The sequence below is a fragment of the Vanessa cardui genome, chromosome 28 (assembly GCF_905220365.1).
Source record: "Vanessa cardui chromosome 28, ilVanCard2.1, whole genome shotgun sequence".
In the NCBI taxonomy this organism is placed as follows: domain Eukaryota; kingdom Metazoa; phylum Arthropoda; class Insecta; order Lepidoptera; family Nymphalidae; genus Vanessa; species Vanessa cardui.
The window spans coordinates 1774784-1798626 of NC_061150.1; the positions used below are offsets into that span (position 1 = coordinate 1774784).

Sequence of the window (23843 nt, forward strand, 5' to 3'; positions counted from 1 at the left end):
ACGAGCACATGGGCCACCTGATGGTAAGTGGTCACCATCACCCCTAGACAATGACGCTTTAAGAAACATTAACTATTCCTTACATTGTCAAAGCGCCACCAACCTTGGGAACTAAGATGTTATGTCCCTTGTGCCTGTAGTTACACTGGCTCACTCACCCTTCAGACCGGAACACAACAATAGTGAGTACTGTTATTTGGCGGTAGAATAACTGATGAGTGGGTGGTACCTACCACCAAATCACTGATGAGAAAATAAAACAAATTTGAACTCAGACAACAACGATATGGCTTTGAAAAAAAATACTTTTGAGGCTAACCGTACATCTCTAACTAACCTAAACTAGATAATATTACGATCATAAAATTAATAGTTAAATCATATTTACAAAACAACCTATAAATTGAAACCTCTCAGATTCTTGAGTCGCCTCTCCAGATCCTCGACGCTGTCGTCCTTGGGCCAGGGGTCAGGCTTCTTCCTCTCGCCGCCGGGGGCCATTTGGAAGTTACCACCGGTTTTACCGGGACTCTCCGAACTGTAATAACAAAATAATACATAAATAAACAACAACAACAGCCTGTAAATTTCCCACGGCTGGGCTAAAGCCTTTAGCCCTTTGAGGAAAAGATTTGGAACATATCCATAGCATATAACAAACATTGCCAAATTAATTAAAAAAACATGCTTATTTACAAAATATCTTGTTCGCGATATTGACATTGAAGGGCCTATCCCTTTCCTAATACAATGTTGGTTGAATTATAGTCCCTTGGTCTTCACTAAGGATGTTATGGATAGGTTATTTCATTGGTTTTAGATACGGTTTGTGTAAAAGTAAACGTAACAGCCTGTACATTTCCCACAGCTGAGATAAGGCCTCCTGTTCCAATGCGGTTTGGTGGAATACACATGTGGCAGAATTTCTACGAAATTAGACAAATGCAGATTTCCTCACGATGTTTTCCTTCAGCGCCGATCACGATGAATTATAATCACAGATTAAGCACATGGAAATTCAGTAGTGCTTGCCTGGGTTTGAACCCGCAATCATCGGTTAAGATGCACGCGTTGTCACCACTTTTCCATAACACAAGTGCTTCAGCTACTTGCATTGGGATCAGAGTAATGTATGTGATGTTGTCCAATATTTATTTACAAGTCGACAACATTTTTATGGTTTTTTTGGTGGTGGTGATGATGGTGAGAGGAAAGCCTACCTGCTGTACGCAGTGCTGGCTGCCAACTCGTCCCTGCTGCTGTAGAGCCACACGCCAGCCCCTTCAGTGTGGTCTTGGACCTGGAACTGGGCGCCGTAGTGTCGTGGGGGTGTCGTGAAGTCCACGTTAAGGGTTTGACCTGGGAAGTTATACATATATTAGTGTGTCTTCTAATATTCAGACTATGTTGGACAATCTCAAGGACTTTTATTCAAGGATGTAAGTCTGGATTAACTGGAGAATCCAGTCGCGGAACTAACGGCTTTACAATCCATATAAGGGTCCATATAAGAGTTATAAAAATCAACGTGGACTGAAGTTAGTCAGCGTGGAAGGGTGGCTTTTTTAAGAGAACAAAAACGAAACATATAGAGACCGGGAAATGGTGAGAGTTGGAGATAGAGAGGAAGGGAAGGGGAAAGGGCGTAAAGGTAGATTGAAAGAGGGGATGAAAACGGGGAATGGTAGAGGAAGATGGACAAGCAGATATGAAGAAATGAAGAGAGCGGAGAGATAGGGAGTGAAAGAGAAAGATAATTTTAAAGAGATAAAATTAGCTATAACGGATTTGAATCGCGTATATTAATTACTTTTAACATCCCGACGTTTCGAGCACTTAACAGCGTTCGTGGTCACGATTAGAATACCCGTGTACCCTACTACTAATAATATACGCGATTCAAATCCATTACAGCTAGTTTTATTTCAATGTGTAATCGCGAAAATTTAAGACAACATTAATTTTAAAGAACATATTCCACCACGCTGTTCCAATGCTTAGTTGGTTGGTTGGTTGGTTGGTGGAATACACATGTGGCAGAATTTCGATGAAATTAGACACATGCAGGTTTCCTAACGATGTTTTCCTTCACCGCCGAGCCCGAGATGAATTATAAACACAATTAAGCACATATGCACCTGGGCTTGAACCCGCAATCATCGGTTAAGATGCACGCGTTCTAACCACGGGGCCATCTCAGCTCTGGAATATGTTCCAAACCCTCTCCTTAATGGAAGAGGAGGCCTTATCTCAGCAGTGGGAAATTTACAGGCTGTTACTTTACTTTACTTTACTTTTTAATTTTAAAGAGAGTGAGTAAGAGATCGGGCACAGATTGTCAAACTGTCACCGTTCACCTGGATGTATCCTGTCGTCCTGGCGCAGTTCCACGTACTCCTTGGCCAGCGCCGCCAGGTTGGCGTCGAGGCCGGCGTCCGCGGCGCTGTCCTGGCTGCCGTGTGACCACGCGTCAGCCGTGAGGCAGTCCTTCGACGGCGGGTACCACTCCTGGGACGGTTTCTCCTTCTTGGTCTCCCGTTTCGGGGATTTCGGGGACGGTTCGGCTAGCGAATCAAAAAAAAACATAAATCCAGTGCCCAAGACTTAAAAAAGGTTTTTGTGTTTATGGTATTGTATTATAAGTTGATAGTGGGAGGCATCCGAAATGACGCCGGAGTGGTGGCATGCGGTAATGGACAGTATTTGAACATTACAGCGTGACTTTATTTATAACTCTAATATAAAAGCAGCCTAAATAACTCATCACCATTAATATTAACATTAGCTATCGGCTAGTGAAAGTACTGCCAAAATCGGTCCACGCGTTCCAGAGATTTGCCGGAACAAATACATAGACAAAAAACTAAAAAAAAATTGGTACATGTACCGTGTATTTGTTATTTTAATATTACAAACAGACACACCAATTTTATTATATGTATAGATTATAAATGCGTAGCCGTCGCGACAATAAATAAGCCATATGGATATATGAAAAAGAATAGGAAAAAATGGAAAGAATTGGAGGAGGCCTATACGCTACGAAGGAGTTCCTATAACTAACTAAAAAAAACATTACAAATAATCACAATACAACACTAACATAGATATAAGAATTTTATTATTATTATTATATATGAAAAAAACAAAAAGAAGATGTCAACAAAATGAAGAGTCGAGATGGCCCTGTGGTTAGAACGGGTGCATCTTAACCGATGATTGCGGGTTCAAACCCAGGCAAGCACCGCTGATTCATGTGCTTAATTTGTGTTTATAATTCATCTCGTGCTCTGCGGTGAAAGAAAACATAATGAGGAAACCTGCATGTGACAAATTTCATGTGTATTCCACCAACCCGCATTGGAACAGCGTGGTGGAATATCTTCCAAACCTTCTCCTCAAAGGGAGAGGAGGCCTTTAGCCCAGCAGTGGGAATTTACAGGCTGTTGTTGTTGTATATGAAAAAACTATGTTATATATGTTATACCTTCAGCCACAGCCACAGCCACCTTCCCGGGGCTGGCGTCCTCGAGACCGAGGCTATTCAACTCGGCCAGCATCTGTTCCTCGCCGTCGAAGACGAAGTCCCGTTCGAAAGGCTTCCTCGTGCCCCTCGCCAGTTTATCCGTTGGCGGGGACGGCAGCTTCGTTGCTGAAAACGAAAAAAAAAATACAATTTTACTTTTATTTATAACTACCTTGTAAGCGTTTGAATTTAACAAAAATAATATAATATTGTATACTAAGTTACTCCTTAATACATCAGTTATCTGCCAGTGAAAGTCGCATCAAATCGTTGCAGTTTCAGAGATTAGCCGGAACAAACAGACAGACAGATAAAATTGTAAAACATGTTATTTTGGTATACCGTGTAAACAAGCAGTGAATAACAAAGGGCTATTTTAATATTACAAACAGACACTCCAATTTTATTATAAGTATATAATATAAATTAACGACCCGCCCCGGCTTTGCACGGGTGCAATACTGATACTAAATACACTACAGAATTTGTTTATTTATGACATCACATTACAAATTAAAATTATCAGTGTTTCTCTACTATATTATCTATATATTATATACAAAAACGTTCCTCTCGTATCACTCCATCTATTAAAAAAAAACAGCATCAAAATCCGTTGCGTAATTTCACAGATCTAAGCATACATAGTCACAGACAGTGAGAGCTACTTTGTTTTATACTGGGTCATGATTCAGAGGGCTTAGACAAAGTACATTAGGTAATTGGACCCAACCAACCCAGAGACTAACTAGTGAACTTCCAAATTATATAAACACTTAGTGACATCATCCTCCTGCCTTTATCCCAATTTTATTCGGGGTCGGCACAGCATGTCGTCTCCTTCCATACTCCTCAGTCAGACGTCATCTCACAAGTAACATTCTCTCTAACCATATCGTCTTTCACACAGTCCATCCATCGTTTTCTTGGTCGTCCTCTACCTCTATATCCATCCACATCCATGCTCAAAGCCTTCCTCACAATATGTTGACTAACTACAAATAGGTTTTCTCATGTTAATCTTAATAACTGACACGTGTTAAGGGGTCAGAATATTTTTGCCACTATGTCTGATGGCATCCTAGTATAATATTATTATTCCTAATTTATTTCCTATTATTAAATATTATTATTATATAATATTTATTTGCTATCAGCCATTCAGCTATGAACAAATCTGTTCTGTGATGCTGTCACTCTTGTGTTGCTATTGTACAAGCCGGTCTGGGTAGGTACCACCCACTCATCAGTCATTCTACCGTCAAATAACAGCACTCAGTAATGTTGTGTTCCGATTTGAGTGAGTGAGTCAGTGTAACTACACACAAGGGACATAACATCTTAGTTCTCAAGGTTGGTGGCGCATTGACGATGTAAGGAATAGTTAATATTTCTTACAGCTTCATTGTCTATGGGTGATGGTGACCACTTACCATCAGATGACCTATATACTCATCCTATACCATAAATAAAATAAAAAAATCTCTTTCAGATTTACAGATCTAGCTTTAGGATATGAAGACATTTTAGTTATATCAGTATACCATAACTTACAAATATTCCTGCCATCTTTATCCCTGTCCTCCCTCCCTGGAGTACCCCCAGTGTTACCGGAACCTGATAACAGATCATTCAGCTCTTGCTCCAGTTCGGCTGTGTCAAGATCGTCTATGTTACCACTTAGAGCCTTTTCCACCTCGTTGTAACTGTCCATAACCTGGAAATAAGAAAGAGGAACCAATTATAAAATCAGCATAGTCCTTCATAATAATTTATGAACATCAACAATTAGAACAGCCTGTAAATTTCCCACCGCTGGGCTAAGGCCTCATCTCCCTTTGAGGAGAAGGTTTGGAACATATTCCACCGCTATTCCAATGCGGTTTGGTGGAATACAAATGTGGCAGGATTTCTATGAAATTAAATACATGCAGGTTTCCTCACAATGTTTTCCTTCAACGCCGAGCACGTGATGAATTGTAAACACAAATTAAGCACATATATATATATATATATATATATATATATATATATATATATATATATATATATATATATATATAGTGGTTCTTGCATGTGAACCCAGAATCATCGGATAAGATGCACGCGTTCTAACCACTGGGCCATCTCGGTTTTATTTATGAACACTTGAGTGCAAAGATGTAAATTCTAAGTTGAATTAAATTTATTAATGCAAATATATTTTACCAAGGTCGTTCGTGGTACTGCGGTCAAACCACATAGCTGTGGTTTTCAAGGGATAAATATTTTTCTAATAATACTATATGAATAATTGTATATCTTATGTAATTTCATTCTTAATATTTGACAATTTTAACTATTTTTCCCTTGGACTCAAAATAACTATTTAGCAACATATGTTTTATTTAAAATAAAAGATAATTTCGTGTAGGACTACGACAGACCCGATCGAAACATATATATACTTATAGATAACATATGTCCAAAAAATTCGTATAATCGAGATTGTTCGATATTAAATCCATAAAATGTAATAACATGACAGCTCAGCGGGCGGCCATGTTTGACGTTTATGCGTGTGTTCAGAATGTACAGTACGACACAACTTAGATGTAGCATCGGCAAATTCAATAAAACCGATCACTGCCGATTTATACACCCAACAGAAACAGCTCCCTATCGCGCCACTCGACGCTATTCGTCGCTATAGATTCCCGCGTCAGAGAAAGCAAGTGCATGTAAATCGACGCGTCAAATTGACGAATACATTCGGTCATATGATATTACAAGTTATTACGTTTGTGTAAAGATCATATTCACATGAGAAGTAAATATTGATAATTTGGGATAGCATACTCAATTCGGATGTGATCGGTTTTACGAATTGTGCCGATGCGACATCTGAGTCGTGTCGTACTATACAGGGATGCGTTCAGTACATTTATATTTAAGAATTTTCATCTAGTTCTAAATAGCGTTGGAACAATACCTGACCTCTTTTAGATCATCCATCGTGTCGTGGACAGCATCCTCATCCATACCTCCATCTTTCATCGTCTTCTTCATAGCTTGGGCACTTGTCCTGGAAGAAAACGTATTGCGTCATTTACACATATCTTATGCTATGATTGTGAGACTTACAATCATAAAGTTTATATATTGCAACTTAGATTAATTTAAGCTATCGCTTCTGTAAAGCGTCCAGAGACTAATAAGGTTTTTAGTGTTCCGTAGCCTACTAGGAACCCTTACAGTTTCATCATGTCTGTTTGTGCTTGCCTGGGTTTGAACCCGCAATCATCGGTTAAAATGCACGCGTTCTAACCACAATAGTGGTTCACAGGTGGCCCGTTCAATCAGGCATTATCTTCATAAGCGATGACTCACTTGGTGGTAGGACTTTGTACAAGCCCGTCTGGGTAAGTACCACCCACTCATCAGTTATTCTAGCACCAAACAACAGTACTCAGTATTGTTGTGTTGCGGTTTGAAGGGTGAGTGGAAAAAAAACGGATTAGCCAGGGGAAGGATTACAGGAATTCCACTGTGTAATTATACTCACCGATATGTATCGACAACAGTTGTATTGATATCCGTGTTCCTCGCTTGCTGTAATAGTTCTTTGATGTTGTCCAAAGCCGCTTCACACCTTTCCAGACGCTGTTGAGCTTTTAATTTCCTACGGAGATGATTCCTTGCCTGAAATTGAGTATTTGTTTTGTTGTTTTTCAAATTAATTGTTTGTAAATAACATTGATGATTTAATACTAAAATTCTTAAGATTTATCTGTTGATAATAAACTTATAATAGAGTTTGCTATAACAAAAAAACAAAAGAAATCTCTCTTTAATATTTTCCATATGCACTATGCTATTTCATGAGATTTATTGAAGATTTTGTACATCATCATCTTTAAGAAATTTAAATTCGACTGTTTTAGTATTTTTATTTTTTTTCGTATTTCAATTGTTTTTCTTATTAATTTTTTTTTGAATAAATAAATATGAGACAACACATACATTACTCTCTCATATCTTTTTTAGTAGCTGATGCACTCGTGTTTTGGAAAATCAGAAGTACCCAGACCCAAGACAACATAGAAAACTAATGACACTTTTTCTACATCGACTCGGCCGGGAATCGAACCCGGGACCTCGGAGTCGCGTACCCATGAAAAACCGGCGTACACACCACTCGACCACGGAAATAATTCAATCACAAATATGACATTTTATCGTTACAAAAGCACATCGTACTCACGGCCAATTTGTTGCCGAGCTTCACGGCGGCGCGCGCCTCGCCGTCCGCGACGCAGACGTCGCGCGACAGTCGCGTCGCGTCGGCCTGCAGTCGCGTCTCGGCCGACATCAGCTTCACCACGGCAGCGTCCATCTCCGTCACCGGAGATACCTTCTTATTTGCCTCCGCTAGAAGACACATAATCAATGCTTAATATACAGATGATTGCGGGTTCAAACCCAGGCAAGCACCGCTGATTCATGTGCTTAATTTGTCTTTATAATTCATCTCGTGCTCAGCGGTAAGGAAAATATCGTGAGGAAACCTGCATGTGACAAATTTCATAGAAATTCTGCCACATGTGTATTCCACCAAACCGCATTGGTACAGCGTGGTGGATATGTTCCAAACCATCTCCTCAAAGGGAGGGGAGGCCTTTAGCCCAGCAGTGGGAATTTACAGGCTGTTACTTTACTTTACTTTTATTGGATTATAACCGAGGAAATGTTCGTTCACCATTTCCTCGGTTTTACATACGCCTGTGTTATATACTGACAACATTAACATATATCTATACATATATACTAATATTATAAATGTGAAAGTAACTTTGTCTGTCTGTGTGTCTGTCTTTCACGACCAAACCACTGAACTGAATTTGATGTTTTTTTTTTCATAATATCCGGTTAGGCATATGACTCCACTCCACCTGATGGTAAGTGGAAATGCAATTAAAACGCGAAGACGACTAGTACGCACAGCAAGAATGAGCTGCACTAGTCACCCTCGCCATGCCGGACCGCAAGATGCCTCTTCACACCACGTTTGAAGGCACCCAGGTTATAAGAGGAGGGGAACACGTGTGCTGGTAAAGAGTTCCAGTTTTTGGTGGTGCGACAAAGAAAAGAGTTTTTTTATATAGTTGTAATAATATAGGCATTTGTCTTCCATCACCTGATGGAAAGTGTATATGAAGACTAATATATAATAATTTATTTATTTAAGACAATCTATATATATAAAGCTTACCTAGTTTCACGACATCCCCACTTTTCACAGCCATACCCTGAGACACCAGATAACCGAGAAGTATTTCAAACACTTCTCTGTTCGATTGTCCGCATGCCCTCATCAATTCTTCGATCGTTCCAATACGTTCCAAGCCGACGGGAAAATTGTTTAAGAGATCCATCGCTTGTTCCTGGAAGAAATATTATATTTTTAATAATTAATAAGCCATTTGACAGTATATATTATGAGTATAATCCATAAATAAAAATGCAATTTTTTTTTAAATGTTTGTCACGTGACACCAAGCACTCCTCAATGGTTTTTTGCCTACTGTATGTGGATTATATGTGGCAGAGATTACAATACAGGCAAGTGACGTCACCGATTGCAGCGCTTTATTGTCAAAGTAGAGTTTTCGCACGCTATTTAAATATTGAATTTTTATTTTGATATTTTTCAGAAAATGTACAAGAATTTATAAAAAAAACTACTTTTACTGGGTTCAATAAACTCTACGAAATTATATAAAATGGATTTTAAAAACAAAATCAAAATAAACTTTATTCAAGTGGGCTTTTACAAGCACTTTTGAATCGTCATTTAACAATTAAGTGAAGCTACCACCAGTTCGGAAAGTAGATTCTACCTAGAAGAACCGGCAAGAAACTAAGTAGTTACTCTTCAAATAGCCTTTTAGGGACCGTTCATTTACTTCGTGAGACAATTTTCGCTAGTTTCTGACTCCTTCCCTATCTGTAATAAGAAAAGGCCGAAACACCCCCCCCCCCCCCCTTTTAATATTTTTTACATAAGAATCTAAAGAAAAAATGGAACACACGCTTGGATTTTTCCACGTTTTAAATATTATAATTTTAACTTTGCATTATTTTTTTTCTATGTTATGTAAAATCTAACTAAACTCTTCACACCCCCTTGCCCCTCCCCCCCTTAATCGTCTTACGTAATAAATGAATGGCCTCTTACTGACAATGACAATTACAGAGTGTTTATTAGTGAGAGTGCATTGGACAGCAGCGACAAACAAATTATAAAATATATATAACAAATTATTACCTTAACAGCGCTCTCCAAAATGAATCGTTGAGTTGAATCTATACTAGCTTTTGGAAGACCGTTAGCATCTATGGCTTCTCTTGCCGGTAGAAATGATGTTACCGCAGTGAGCGCAAATGCTGCTGGTTTGAAAGCGAGCCTGGCTCCCCATCGGACCCAGCCCTCGGGACCATTGTGTAGAATCTGCTGGTACTTTGATATAGGCGATAGTTCGCCAGATCTGTAATTTAATTATGGTTTTCTTAATGAAACTTTTGCAAACATAATGTTTTTTACAATTTCCGTCTGTCTGTCTGTCCGTCTGTTTGTTCCGGATAATCTCTGGAACGGCTAGTCCAATTTTGACGAGACTTTCACTGGCAGATAACTGATATAATAAGGAACAACTTATGCTACAATTTTTTTTTTTGTTAATATCAAACGCTTATAAGGTCGCAGGCACAGCTATTAATAATTAAATAAATAAACAATAAATTAAATTATAATTATTAATCGCTGACACATAGCCATTCTAGTATACTCAATTCCGACCGCTGGAGAAGAGGAGCCAAATAAATAACATTTGACAGTCAATTGGCGCAATATTATTAGCCGAGAGCTTGATTAATCTATCATTCACTATGGATAAAGTAGCGGTTTGAATGACAGCGAAACAGTTATACGAATTTTGTAGGTAAAATTTAAGTATAAATAAGTAGTTAAGTGTAATAGTATTGTATTATAATTAAATATATATTAATCATCATCATTTATTGCACAATATAGCTGAGTTATTAGCAAATCACATGTAATATATAAATTTGACGTTTGTTTATCGCTTATTTATTAGTTTTTCCTACTTCCATTAATAGGCTATATGTTATTACTTATTTCTATGATGGTAAGCAGTCACAACTGGCCGTACATATTGGTGCATTAAGAAATATTAAGCATTCCTTCCATCAGCTACACCATCAATGTTTGAAAGGAGATATTTTGTCTTTTCTGTAGTTATACATACACAACAATACTACTGTTGATATCTGAGATCTGAGATCGCTGTGTTAGCGATAAGGCCCCTTCTTGTACATTTTTCATCTAAACTGTGTATATGTGTTTTTTTTACTGGTGTACAATAAAGAGTATTTACTGTTGTTTTGGAGGAATGAGTCTGTTGTACATGCCCAGGCGGACTGTCACAGAGTCCTGCCACTAAGTAGATATTTATTAAACATGATTTTGCTTAGCCTTATCATATGTCTATAGAATTATGAATATTACTAAACTATATTCTATAATGTTTTTTTATTTATTTTTATTTGTCATAATGCAGACTACAAGTAATTTACATATCGCACTATTAAGACATTTTAAATATATAGATTTTAAACAATATCTTGTTTTCCAAATATGTGGTTTGTTTTGCAAATAGCTAATAACATAATACCAAATATATTTTTTTTTCATGTCCTTTGTCAAAAAGACGCGTAAGATTTTTTTATTTTTTATTTGTCAACAAAGGCTCGAAAAAATCTTTTGTTCCAAAGGTTATACTAACCGAAACATTTCTTCGATAACTATTTCGATGCACGCAGCGGTTCGCCCCCTGCGCTGGAAAGCGAATTTCACATCTGCCCCTGACACTATAGGGTCCATTTTAAACTTACACCATTGTCTCACCATATCAGACCAAAATTTCATCTTCATTTCCCATGATTCCGGGTTCGCTGATTTTAAACGAAAAGGCGCAAACAGAGCGTTCATTCGCGTATCATCAGACCAGCACTGAGGTAATTTGTCTTCAGGAATACCACACTCCGCGAGACCCATTTTACAGTTTGTTTACTAATCCTTTTTTGCAATGTTATTAAATATATTTCCGCATTCGCAAAAAGCACACGGTTGAAAAATATTTTTGACTAATTTGACGTTTCGATTACATCAAAATCAAAGATGTAAATTAAATAATTTATGGTATGTTATCAAGAAAAGAAATTCTTAAATAAAGCCATTTGTCTCTGATCAGAAATCTTACAGAAGTTGCATAATGTTTGTTTATATTGTTTATCGATCATTTTTTAATTACATAATTATTAGAAAAAAGTTACGTTTCACGTTTTATGATTTATGGAAATACTAAAAAAATAATATACTAGTATGATAATACAAATAATATTTATACTAATGTTCTTATTTAGCACAATATTTACTTTATTACTACTTGATGGAAACAATTTTGTATTTGTGTTGTATTTTTAATATTTATTCTGCTCGCTGTCTAAATCAATGAACGTAAATGAATCCTGTTTTTTAAAATATATACTTAAAATCTCTCAAAAACTGAAATAGTGAATATAGCGTATGATGAGCAATATTTTTCTTATTTAAGAAAAGTTTCAACTTTATACAATATTTTTGATAAGAAAGTATTTCCAAATAAATTAACAGTATAACCCTACTGCAAAATTCTTAAAACATTGGATATGCGAGTAATTTAGTCGCACATTAAGCCAATATTTGTGATCATTTGCTAAATTAAAATAACAATAACATTTTTTATTATCGCTTTTTGTGTTGATAGGATACCAATTATCTATACATAAACAATTTTTCATATTTTGGTTTTATCAAAAATAGCATAACAAATAATTAACGAACGAACTGTCAAATGACATTGAACAGAAAAAAATAAATAATCTATGGTAGAACCGTTCGTTTTCGATAAGACTTCGGACGTCACGTTGTAGTGAGAATTTTCTTATTTTCCTCCTTATTATTACAGTGAATATTTATAATTTCGTGAAAAAACCCATCTCTGAGATTATCATTGGTAAGTTAATATCTATATCATATATTATTAAACAACATCTAAGTTGTTAAAGTTGCTTATATTTATGCAATATTTTAGTAGGTTGCGACTTACAGAAACGGCCCACTTTTCCAAATCATTTGTTCGGAACCGACTGGTTATAAAATGACTTTTATGTTTACACATGACGACGTGACATAAAAAGTATTCATACTCCATTTAAGGTCATTTGATTTCATTGCAATTTTCGCATTTTCAAGCATAAAATACAAAATTATGATTGACGTATATTGACTCGCGCGAAACGAAACATAGCGGCTCTTAAAATCAGTTTTGTGTGCTTAAAAAAACCGGTTTTGTGAGTGTACTTGTGCAAATAACGTAACTGTTATTATTTATTTAATGACTTAATGAATCTAGGTTAATTATGAAGCGAATAATTCTATCAAAGATATTGTTGATATTCGAGCTATCTGATAAGAATGATATTGACATATCTTGATGTATTTATTCATTTTATTGATTAGTGATTTGAAATTAATAATATAAATTAAGTTATAAAAAGTTGATCTTAATTGTGTATAAAGTAAATAAAACAATATTAATTTCAACTTTGTAATGTACAATATTCTGTGAAACTTAAATATAACTACACTAATAATTATTAACTACAACTAATAATTATTACAATCGAAAACATTCTCCTCAGTCTACGTGCTTCTAATTTTTAAGATAACCTTGATGCTGGATGAACAGACAAAAATAATCATTTGGTATTTGATAACTTTCAAATAGTAATATTAACGTACAATAGGACAAATTATTAATAAGTAACCAGCATAGACTGATCACTATAATTATATGCCTTTGCACTCTTTAATCTAAGAAATGTATATATATAATATTTTGTGTTTATATGCAAACAGGCCTTTTGATAGTAAGCAATCATGACATGAGATTACTAACCATCCTCTGGATTGCGAATACACTATCAACCTTAAATACAAAGATGGTAGGATGGTCCCTTGTGCAGGCTTGCCTGAAAGCAGCAACGTTAAGCCTGCATATTAGAGTTCTCTTCACCGATAGTGGTTCAGTCTTGAATCATTAGCAAAGTGCCCTAGAAGGACTCTCTAAAATGATTTTTAGGGGTGAATAGACATTTTTTTGCAAGTCTACCGTTATTCTTAATACCACACTCATGCCTGTTGTTACACTAGCTCACTCACCTTTCTGAGTAACTGCTCTACAAATGAAACTTTATCGATGAACAAATTGAATAACTTTATAATGGATTGACTTTTGTTTGAACCCAAGAACTCTAGGAAAAAAAAAGAGGAACTCAAATAATAGTAACATAATATACCTTATCGTATCGTAAATACAATTTAAAAAAAAATTATAACATTCATAAAGACCTTCAGATAAGATTGTAAGTGACGAAGATGAATTTAGAATCATTACAATATGCTTTGAATTGTCGACAATGTGTTTGAATATATTAGAAAAGAATGGTTTTATTTTTGATGCTCATCGAACATATGTTAGGGTAATTTGAATATGTATAGTATAGTCGGAGTAAGAAAACCTTCGTCTTTTCAAATTCCTTTGTCAAGTCTTAACCTCTTAGTACCTTTTGAATCTGAACATCAAATCATTGCAATACAATATGTCATTCTTGATTGGTAAAGCAGATTGTCACTCATACTGAGCATGCGAAAATAGGTCTTAAGGTGACGAACCTTTTCTTACCCCCAATGTACATGTCACTTGTGATGTTTTGATAAGCTGCTATCATATGCATATCTGATTAAGGCAGTAAAATTTCTATAAATATATATAGACACTGTACAGTCTGAGTAAGAAAACCTTCATCAGTTTTCAAATTCATCCCTTTATCAAGTCTTAAGCTCTTAGTGCCTTTTGAATCTGAACGTCAAATCATTGCGACGCAATATGTCATTGTCGATCGGTAAAGCAGATTATCGCTCACACTGAGCACACGAAAATAGGTCTTAAGGTGACAAATCTTTTCTTACCCTGTCTACATTTCAATGGAAGAAAGAGTAAGATGATTTTGATCTTGTTTTGACATTATTCCTATTGGTTGAGATTTAAAATAATCTATGGTTATCTTTATGGATTCATGAAAAGGCATTGTTATCTTTGGTAGTAAAATTAAAGTGGGTTGAAGTGGTTATAGTCTGTTCCAACCACGAGAGGACAAAAGCTAAATAAACAATTGACGTCGAATCGTTGCGATAATATTGTTCGAGAGAATGATTTACGATTTTTAGTATGGATTAGAATAAAAAATGGAATTCAAAACGAACGTTGACGAAACCAACATCGAAACTGGAAGCAAAATTAAATTCGATACAAGTAGTTAGGGTGGTAGATTTTCGAAAATCAATAACAAAGTGTAATCACTTCCATTTTGAATAAAGGTTTTTGACTTTGACTTTCCTATTTTACTGACCTACGTCAGTAGCTCTTCCGTAGAAGTTGTATCGGGATGTAATTACGATCGTATTATAACGATTTTAATAGGTTTACTTGGATATAGTTACGATAAAACCGAGTGTCAGTTTTGGATGTCGAATGAAAGTTTTTATTTTCCACCTTGATTTTTGTAAATCCACAACAGCGCTATTATTAACACGCTTTTTGCACAACCACTCTGTGGTACCAGCTTTCCCCGGCGGTTATTGCTAACCGATACGAATTGGGATCTTTCAAGAAATCTTTACATGGTGGTAGGGCTTTGTGCAAGCCCGTCTGGGTAGGTACCACCCACACATCAGTTATTCTACCGCCAAATAACAGTACTCGGTATTGTTGTGTTCCGGTTAGAAGGGTGAGTGAGCCAGTGCAACTATAGGCACAAGGGAAGTAATATCTTAGTTCCCAAGGTTGGTGGCACATTGACGATTTAAGGAATAGTTAATATTTCTTACAGCGTCATTATCTATGGGTGATGGTGACCACTTACCATCAGGTGGCCCATATGCTCGTCCGCCAACCTACACCATAAAAAGAGCGTACTCCTTCCTTATAGGCCGGCAAACTGCAAGGCCCTTGTTGCAGATGTCTATGGGCGGTGGTAACCACTTTCTATCAGATGAGCCTCCTGCTCGTTTGCCATATGAGACCGATGCTCGAATCCTCACGATGCTATCGTTCTTCGAGGCCATATGAATTATAAACAAAAATTAAGAATGTCAAACATTGTGCATATCCGTCTGGGTAGGCACCACCCACTCATCAGATGTTCTAAAGCAAATGTTCGTTAATTACTAGCACTCAATATTGTGTTCCAGTGTGAAGGGTGAGTGAGCAAATAGAGGTCACAAGTCCTATAATAACCTGCGGCCCCTGAGTAGATCCAGCCACGGGCGTAGCCTCTCTATTGTCGACTTTCTTAGTTTGAAAGGCTTAATATCCCACATAACGCGGAATACCCCCAAAGGTGTAGCTTTTTGGAGTATAGAAGATAATTGTCTCCAAGACTATTGAATGTGTTTTTCGAAAATATGTCGTCACTCAATTTTTCGTCAAATTTGTATTTAGGTATCTTTGATATCTTTTATACTACCCCCAAATTCTATCCCTTTAATATAAGGAAAGCCAAAGTATGTACCATATCTTACACAACGCAGGATCTAAAATGTTCTTGTCTCACTAAATACGCTAGGTCACATTTCAAACAGGAACATACCACTAGAGAGTGTAATTGTTTAATGCTGGAATAATTGGTGTGTGGGTGAAGAATACACGACAAATTTAAGATGGTAGCAAGTAAGCAAAGAGCTCATGGTGCATAAAAATTTAAGGATAAATCGCAATAATTTTTTCTCGAAAAAATTATTTGGCTTGAAAAAATGATATTATAATAAACAGATATGTTATACCCATACTAAACAACAGAAAAAAGTGTGCCGCGCCGGGGAGCGTTTATTTTACATTTCGTTACAAGCAAAAAGGATAGCTTAATAAAAACAATAAGTAAAAGGGATAACTAGATGTTTTAATTACGCAAAACGTATTACTACATAATTATGATGTATTATAACGTATTACTGGCATAATAATGGTGAAAACGACTAAAGGCAAACGTCCCAATTAGGACGTTTTTCACTTTTTGCACGTTAATGACATATCTGTTTACTAGAACATCATGGGCTTGAAATGTTTAAGGTATTCTAAATCGTTGAAACCACTGTGATAGTCGTTCTTGGCACGAAATCGGCGCATCTGGATCCACCATTATAATGCATCTGCAACACATCCTTAAAGGCTCTTTAAGGGATAACCTTTATTTATTTATTTTTTCGATGATCGTTCTTTACATGAAGTGGAGTGGGATGTGGAACTTTCCGGTGTCCAGGTTTACTAGAACGGCGTCTCTATTTCTTCGGCGATCGCAACTCTGTTTCTTCGGCAGGCTCAACGGTATAGATTTCGCATGCTGCATTGGTGTACTGTCTGGAACAGACTTTTTTGACTGCCTTTTTGTTCTAATACCTATATGGTCGTCAGATCCCTAAGGCTTCAAAATCGAGGATCAAAACCAGCTGGATTATGAGGACGTAGTGTATTAGTGTTCTGCGATGTTCTTTAGAACGCGTGCATCTTAACCGATGATTGCGGGTTCAAACCCAGACAAGCACCGCTGATTCATGTGCTTAATTTGTCTTTATAATTCATCTCGTGCTCAGCGTTGAGGGAAAACATCGTGAGGAAACCTGCATGTGACAAATTTCTTAGAAATTCTGCCACATATGTATTCCACCAACCCGTATTGGAACAGCGTGGTGGAATATGTTCCAAACCTTCTCCTCAAAGAGAGAGGAGGCCTTTAGCCCAGCTGTGGGAATTTACAGGCTGTTGTTGTTGTTTTTGAAGTTCTTATTTTTAAATTAGCATCACTATATGTCTGTATGTGTATGTAGTTAATTCTGTCCATGTATGGGTGTGTACACGTTGGTGTGTGTTAGTATATCTATTTTGTCTTATCTCGTGTCATCGTTAGAAGGAAATAATCATTCATTTGAAAATCTGTAATCAGAAATAGATTGAATTATTAGCTCAAGGTAATACTGATATGTTATTTTTGTAATCGATTATGAATATTAGGCAAATTATTGATGGTAAGCTTTTGGGTGATTGGGTGGTTATCACCCGCTCATCAGATTTTATTTTATTTTATTTATTTATATTGGTTTGTCAGAGATTTCTACCACCTCTAAAAACTTATATTCGTAACTATTCTAATCAAACGGATAGTCCGAAATAATTGTTTATAATGTAATTTGTGTTTATAATTCATCTCATGCTCGGCGGTGACAAGGGCCACAAGTGCATTCCACCAACCGGCATTGGAACAGCGTGGTGGAAAATGTTCCAAACCCTCTCCTTAATGGAAGAGGGGGCCTTATCTCAGCAGTGGGAAATGTACAGGCTGTTACTTTTACTTTTACACAAAACCGATGAAATATCATTCAAATTACCTATCCATAATATCCTTAGTGAAGACCATGAAGGGTCTATAATTCAGCGGTCAACATTGTATTTATGAAAGGGATAGGCCCATCAATGTCAATATGGCGAACAAGATAAGTAAGCCTGTTTTTTGTAATTAATTTGCCAATATTTGTTCATTTCAGTTGACAAGTATGGTCGGTCGGTGACGTTAGACCCGTGACATGACCTCTGCAGCTCGACGATGCAGTACCCCGCAGATATGTCGATAGGTGAGTACGATTTAAAATTGTCGATTTGAGAAAACGTAGAGGTTACCTCAATGATGTTCTAGTAAACAGATATGTCATTAACGATATAAAAAGTGAAGAATAGAAAACGTCCTAATTGGGACGTTTGCCTTTAGTCGTTTTCATCATAATTATGTAGTAATACGTTTTGAGTAATTAAAACATCTAGTTATCCCTTTTACTTATTGTTTTTTATCAAGCTATCCTTTTTACTTGTAACGAAATGTAAAATAAACGGTCCCCGGCGCGGCACACATTTTTCTGTTGTTTAGTATGGATATAACATATCTGTTTATTAGAATATCATTGATAAGAAGTCAATTGTTAAAATTGCTATTAATCATCGCTTGTAATTTTTTCGTTTTGTAATGATGATGGTGACATGTTCATAATGTGAACAAACCCTCAATAAGTATGTTTAGAATTATAAAAAAAAAAGAATCATAAGTGGTAATTTATTAAAAAAAAACAATCTACCTACAAAACACTCTTATTTTATGTTTTATCAAAATATAGAATTTAACAACAACTTTTATTAAACTAGCTGCCATTAATAACAATTAGCGAAATAATAATTATCTAACGTGCCGACAGCATGACGACCGTCTAGCGCGAGATTATAAATGGCCTCTAGTCTATCTTTTTTTTTGTGTGTATGATGTATTACTGTTGGCCCTACTGGCCTTTACAGCGTCACCGGACGTTCGGGCGTGGACTAATGTCCTCAGCCCTGAGGTTGAGCGCGGGGCTCGAATTTAAAGTTCGTCCTGAGGGTGTCTCCTATGAGATCGCACCTCGGCTCAGAACGAATACGGTGGGGTGTGATTCTAAACACTGAATGATTTTACTGACGTCACGGCCGCAACGGTGACGTCGCTAGTCTGGGACCTCGTTAATAGCGTTGCCAACCGTACGATTTAAATCCTATTTATACGACCTTTTTGGCTCTTGTACGATATACGATCGTGTAATCGAAATCGTACGCAAAACATACGATCTTTTCAAAATCCAAAATCTATACCCAGAATCATAAGTAAGTGTAATTCTCAGTAATTTGAATATGAATAGATGAAATACTTAGCGTATCAGTATGAAATGAATACGTTACGGACTGAACAAGTCAATAGGAACTGGAGATTTTATGTATAAGGGACATTTTTGTAATCAAATTTGACACCACTTCACTTCTAAAAACCACACCGGTTTTATTTCTTCTTTTTTTTTTTTTTTTTTATGGTATAGGTTGGCGGACGAGCATATGGGCCACCTGATGGTAAGTGGTCACCATCACCCATAAACAATGACGCTGTAAGAAATATTAAGTATTTCTTAAATCGTCGATGTGCCACCAACCTTGGGAACTAAGATGTTATGTCCCTTGTGCCTGTAGTTATACTGACTCACTCACCCTTCAAACCGGAACACAACAATACTGAGTACTGTTATTTGGCGGTAGAATAACTGATGAGTGGGTGGTACCTACCCAGACGGGCTAGCACAAAGCCCTACCACCAAGTAAAAAGTCTTTTTTTTTTCTCCCTCTTCCTCATTATCTACGTTGATCTCTTGTAATTTCATTATGTACTACTTCCTCCCTGGAAATGTTGGCTAAATATGATCTCTTCTATGTTATGATACGATCTTCCAAAAAATAAAGTTGGCAACACTTCCGGCGAAAACGCTGTGAGTGTGTAGTGTGGTTTTCCCTACAAATGGCTCGTTTGCGATGATGCGGGAGATGAATTGACATGACTGAGCAATCAGTGTCACGAGTCGAGATGGCCCAGTGGTTAGAACGCGCGCATCATAACCCATGATTGCGGGTTCAAACCCAGGCAAGCACCGCTGATTCATGTGCTTAATTTGTCTTTCTAATTTGACTCGTGCTCAGCGGTGAATATTATGAGGGAACCTGTAAAATTTCATAGAAATTCTGCCACATGTGTATTCCACCAACCCGCATTGAACAGCGTGGTGGAATTTTTTCCAATCCAGCTGTGGGAATTTACAGGCTGTTATTGTTGTTCGTTGTTGTTGAACAATAAGTGGATTACTGTATTACTTCTAGTCTTGGAATCGCACGCCTTATGTAGCCTGTAGCAGGTATGCTGGTGTGGTAGGGATGACACTCCTTACAATACATATATATGTTTTGGGATGTAATCTTGAACGAAGACGAGACATAGATAGACTGACGAATAATACCTTGTTAACTTACAATTAAAAATAGTCATATATAAACTGTTAATAGTTTCGATGTTATTGTTATATCACAGACATACACATTGATTATTATCATTACATAGTATAAAACGTAAGTCACTTACAGCAGTCTGTCGCTATGTATGCTTAGATCTTTAAAATTACGCAACGGATTTTGATGCGGTTTTTTCTTTAATAAATAGAGCGATTCGAGAGGAATGTTTGTATATAATACATGGACAATATAGTAAAGATACGCTGATAATTTTAGAAGTTTATAGTGTTATGTCGTAAATAAACAAATTCTGTAGTATATTTAGTAACAGTGTGGCACCCGTGCGAAGCCGAGGCGGGTTGCTAGTGATTTATATAATTGTGTTATCTATGCAAGATAAAATAAAGGTTACGACGCTCTTACACATGTGAAGATTATCAGGTCATAGTATACGGAAAATTGTCGCAGATAACTTATGTATTTATGACGAGTTATATTAGACAGGGTCGTAGGTTCGATTTTGCTTGATGACGGCAAGTAACGTTTCTTATTAACAGCCATTAATGCTCCATGGCTGACATGGCTATGCCTTTTAAATAGTAGCAGATAGTAGCAGGCATGTAATCGGTGGTAAGGTTTGTGCAAGTCTGGGTAGGTACCACCCACTCATCAGATATTCTACCTCCAAACAGCGGTAGGCAGTTTGTGTTTCGGTTTGAAGATTGAGTGTAACTACAGGCACAAGGAACATAACATTATAGCTTGAAACCTAGGCAGACTTTTAATATAGTTCTTTAGAATTACATGTATCAGTGCCTTTTACAAGTGTACTTCAATTGAAGTATATTTTGTTCGTAATTTTAACCTATACATATAATAAAATTGTAATGTCTGTTGGTAATATTAAAATAACCGCTTTTTATTGAATTCATATGTACGCTTACATGGTACATACCTATACCAAAGATTTTTTTTATTATATTATAAGTTGACGGACGAGCATATGGGCCACCAGATGGTAAGTGGTCACCATCACCCATAGACAATGAAGCTGTAAGAAATATTAAAAATATTCCTTACATCGTCAATGTGCCACCAACCTTGGGAACTAAGATGTTATGTCCCTTGTGCCTGTAGTTACACTGGCTCGCTCACCCTTTAAACCGGAACACAACAATACTGAGTACTGTTATTTGTAGAATAACTGATGAGTGGGTAGTACCTATCGATAAGGGCTTGCACAAAGCCCTATCACCAAGTAACGTCATACTGAAAAGCCTGCCTCTCCATGATGCTTTGATTAAGTACGCGGACAAATTTTCTCACAACCAGATCTCCAGATCCAGATCCAGAAATCTCTATGTGGGGAATGGCGTTGACACAATATTAATCTCAATATGCTTATCCTTATTTACAGGAAATTAATGAAGATTTTCCTTGTTAAAGTAATATCTCTAGACTAATATGTCTATTTAGCACGATCTTTAATTATTTGGGTGTATCCTGTTTTTGTCTCGAATTACGTTAATCGTTACGAAATTATTTCCTTATTATTAAATCTTTTTTGGTTCAATAACCTAAGATTACAGGTCAAATCAAGCGCCACTGAATGTTCATGCGTTTAGGAAGTGTTTATAATTTATCATGGGCTCCGTTGTGGGGAAAATCATCTTGACTACACCAATCTGATCAGAGTTGAGATGGCCCAGTGGTTAGAACGCGTGCATCTTAATCGATGATTTCTGGTTCAAACCCAGGGAAGCACCAGTGTCGTGCTCGGCGGTGAAGGAAAACATCGTAAGTAAACCTGCATGTGTCTAATTTCTTCGAAATTCTACCACATGTACATTTCACCAACCCGCATTGGAACAGCATAGTGGAATATGTTACAAACCCTCTCCTTACCTTAATGGAAGAGGAGGCCTTAGCCCAGCAGTGGGTAATTTACAGGCTGTTACTTAACTTTACTTTACACCAATCTGCGTTAACATAGCATTCTGGAAAAAAAAATCCAATATTCTCCACGGAGGCTTATCCCAGCTGTGGGATATTTACACTTTATTATACTTGTCAAGTATTAGCGTTTGTCCAACACAGTGCGTCCAAACTAACCAGCCTCTTTTCATAATAACATCATTACTATTTATAAATCTTTAGAATTTCTGACATTAAATAAATTGACAATATTAATCTAATGAAGAAGAAAGAGAAACAATATATAAATTGCTAATTGGGTTTGGAATTAAAGGCTATTTTATTTTATTTAATGTATTATGAATTTGGGAATAACATGGACCCCTTACTTACCCTCTAAATCCTCTTATTACTTATTACTAATCCTCTTATCCTCTTCAAGGGATGAGGAGGCTATAGGATCGTTTTAAATAACCCATCCATTCCGAGACAAGTTTTCTTTTGGACTGTTAGGTAATATGAGGCTTCCTCCTTCTTAAACTCACAGACGAAGGTAATGAGACGTCTCAACTGAGTGGTTTCAGCTATAAATCGATCCCACTTTGCCGTGCCTTCCAAAATGACAATCTTAACCTTGTAAGGATCTCTTCCACCAGGAACGATCCTATGACCTATGACGTGCGTCAATCTCATGCCCAAGAGCCCTAGGTGTTAGACAAACAATGCCTCATCAGATCCCACTTTGCCGTGCCTTCCAAAATGACAATCTTAACCTTGTAAGGATCTCTTCCACCAGGAACGATCCTATGACCTATGACGTCAGTGTCAGTCTCGTGTTCAAGAGCCCTAGTTAGGCAAACAATGCATCGTCATCCAAATACTAATATCAGTTGAATGAATGTTCACGACAGACACACCTCTAAACAATTATCGTGCCAGTGCTAATGTGTAATGCTCGATAGCATGGTATGATCTCTATATATTGGCAAATGTTACGTCAGTAACGTAGGTAAGGTCAGTATATCTCGGGCATCAGGGTTACAGTGCAAATGATCTAGGGTCCTGTCGCAACGCAACATTTATATTCGATACAAGATTATACAGACGATAAAAGTTGAGTAAAAGTAACATCCTGTAAATTTCCCACTGCTGGGCTAAGACCTCCTCTTCCATTAAGGAGAGGGTATGGAACATATTGACGGTTCAAAAGTACTTGTAAAAGCCCACTTGAGTAAAGTTTATTTTGATTTTTTTTATTCTACCACGCTATTCCAGTGCATGTTGGTGGAATGCACATGTGGCAGAATTTCTATGAAATTTGACACATGCAAGTTTCGTCA

The 23843-nt window shown here is 36.9% G+C and overlaps 2 protein-coding genes across 3 annotated transcripts in view; one reads left to right on the plus strand and one right to left on the minus strand.

The window, feature by feature from the left end:
* Nucleotides 1-296: 296 nt before the first annotated feature.
* LOC124541718 (charged multivesicular body protein 7) lies at nucleotides 297-11933 on the minus strand. The gene is made up of 11 exons (XM_047119654.1): nucleotides 11371-11933; nucleotides 9834-10053; nucleotides 8778-8949; nucleotides 7770-7936; nucleotides 7071-7207; nucleotides 6503-6590; nucleotides 5081-5243; nucleotides 3488-3652; nucleotides 2358-2564; nucleotides 1221-1359; nucleotides 297-538 (listed from the first exon to the last, which is right to left on the minus strand). Exons 1-11 carry the CDS (start codon nucleotides 11640-11642, stop codon nucleotides 397-399), a joined length of 1872 nt encoding a protein of 623 aa, XP_046975610.1. The 5' UTR covers nucleotides 11643-11933; the 3' UTR covers nucleotides 297-396.
* Nucleotides 11934-12507: 574 nt separating this feature from the next.
* The window catches only part of LOC124541763 (pantothenate kinase 3), a 52864-nt gene continuing 41528 nt past the window's right edge, over nucleotides 12508-23843 (plus strand). The window contains exons 1-2 of one of the 2 annotated variants that reach the window (XM_047119712.1): nucleotides 12508-12642; nucleotides 18288-18374. The gene's annotated coding sequence lies outside the window, so the exon portion shown is untranslated. Of the gene's footprint in view, nucleotides 12643-12960; nucleotides 12980-18287; nucleotides 18375-23843 lie in introns of those variants that run through there. The other variant, XM_047119713.1, reaches the window with a different exon arrangement.

Bases quoted from the DNA above. Each gene is read 5' to 3' on its own strand.
- LOC124541718 (XM_047119654.1), bottom strand. From the start codon at position 11,642: ATGGGTCTCGCGGAGTGTGGTATTCCTGAAGACAAATTACCTCAGTGC. The intron at 3,653-5,080 runs GTAAGTTATGGT...TTTCGTTTTCAG, and splicing joins TAAAGATGGCAGGAATATTT to CAACGAAGCTGCCGTCCCCG. The intron at 1,360-2,357 runs GTGAACGGTGAC...ATAACTTCCCAG, and splicing joins GGACGACAGGATACATCCAG to GTCAAACCCTTAACGTGGAC.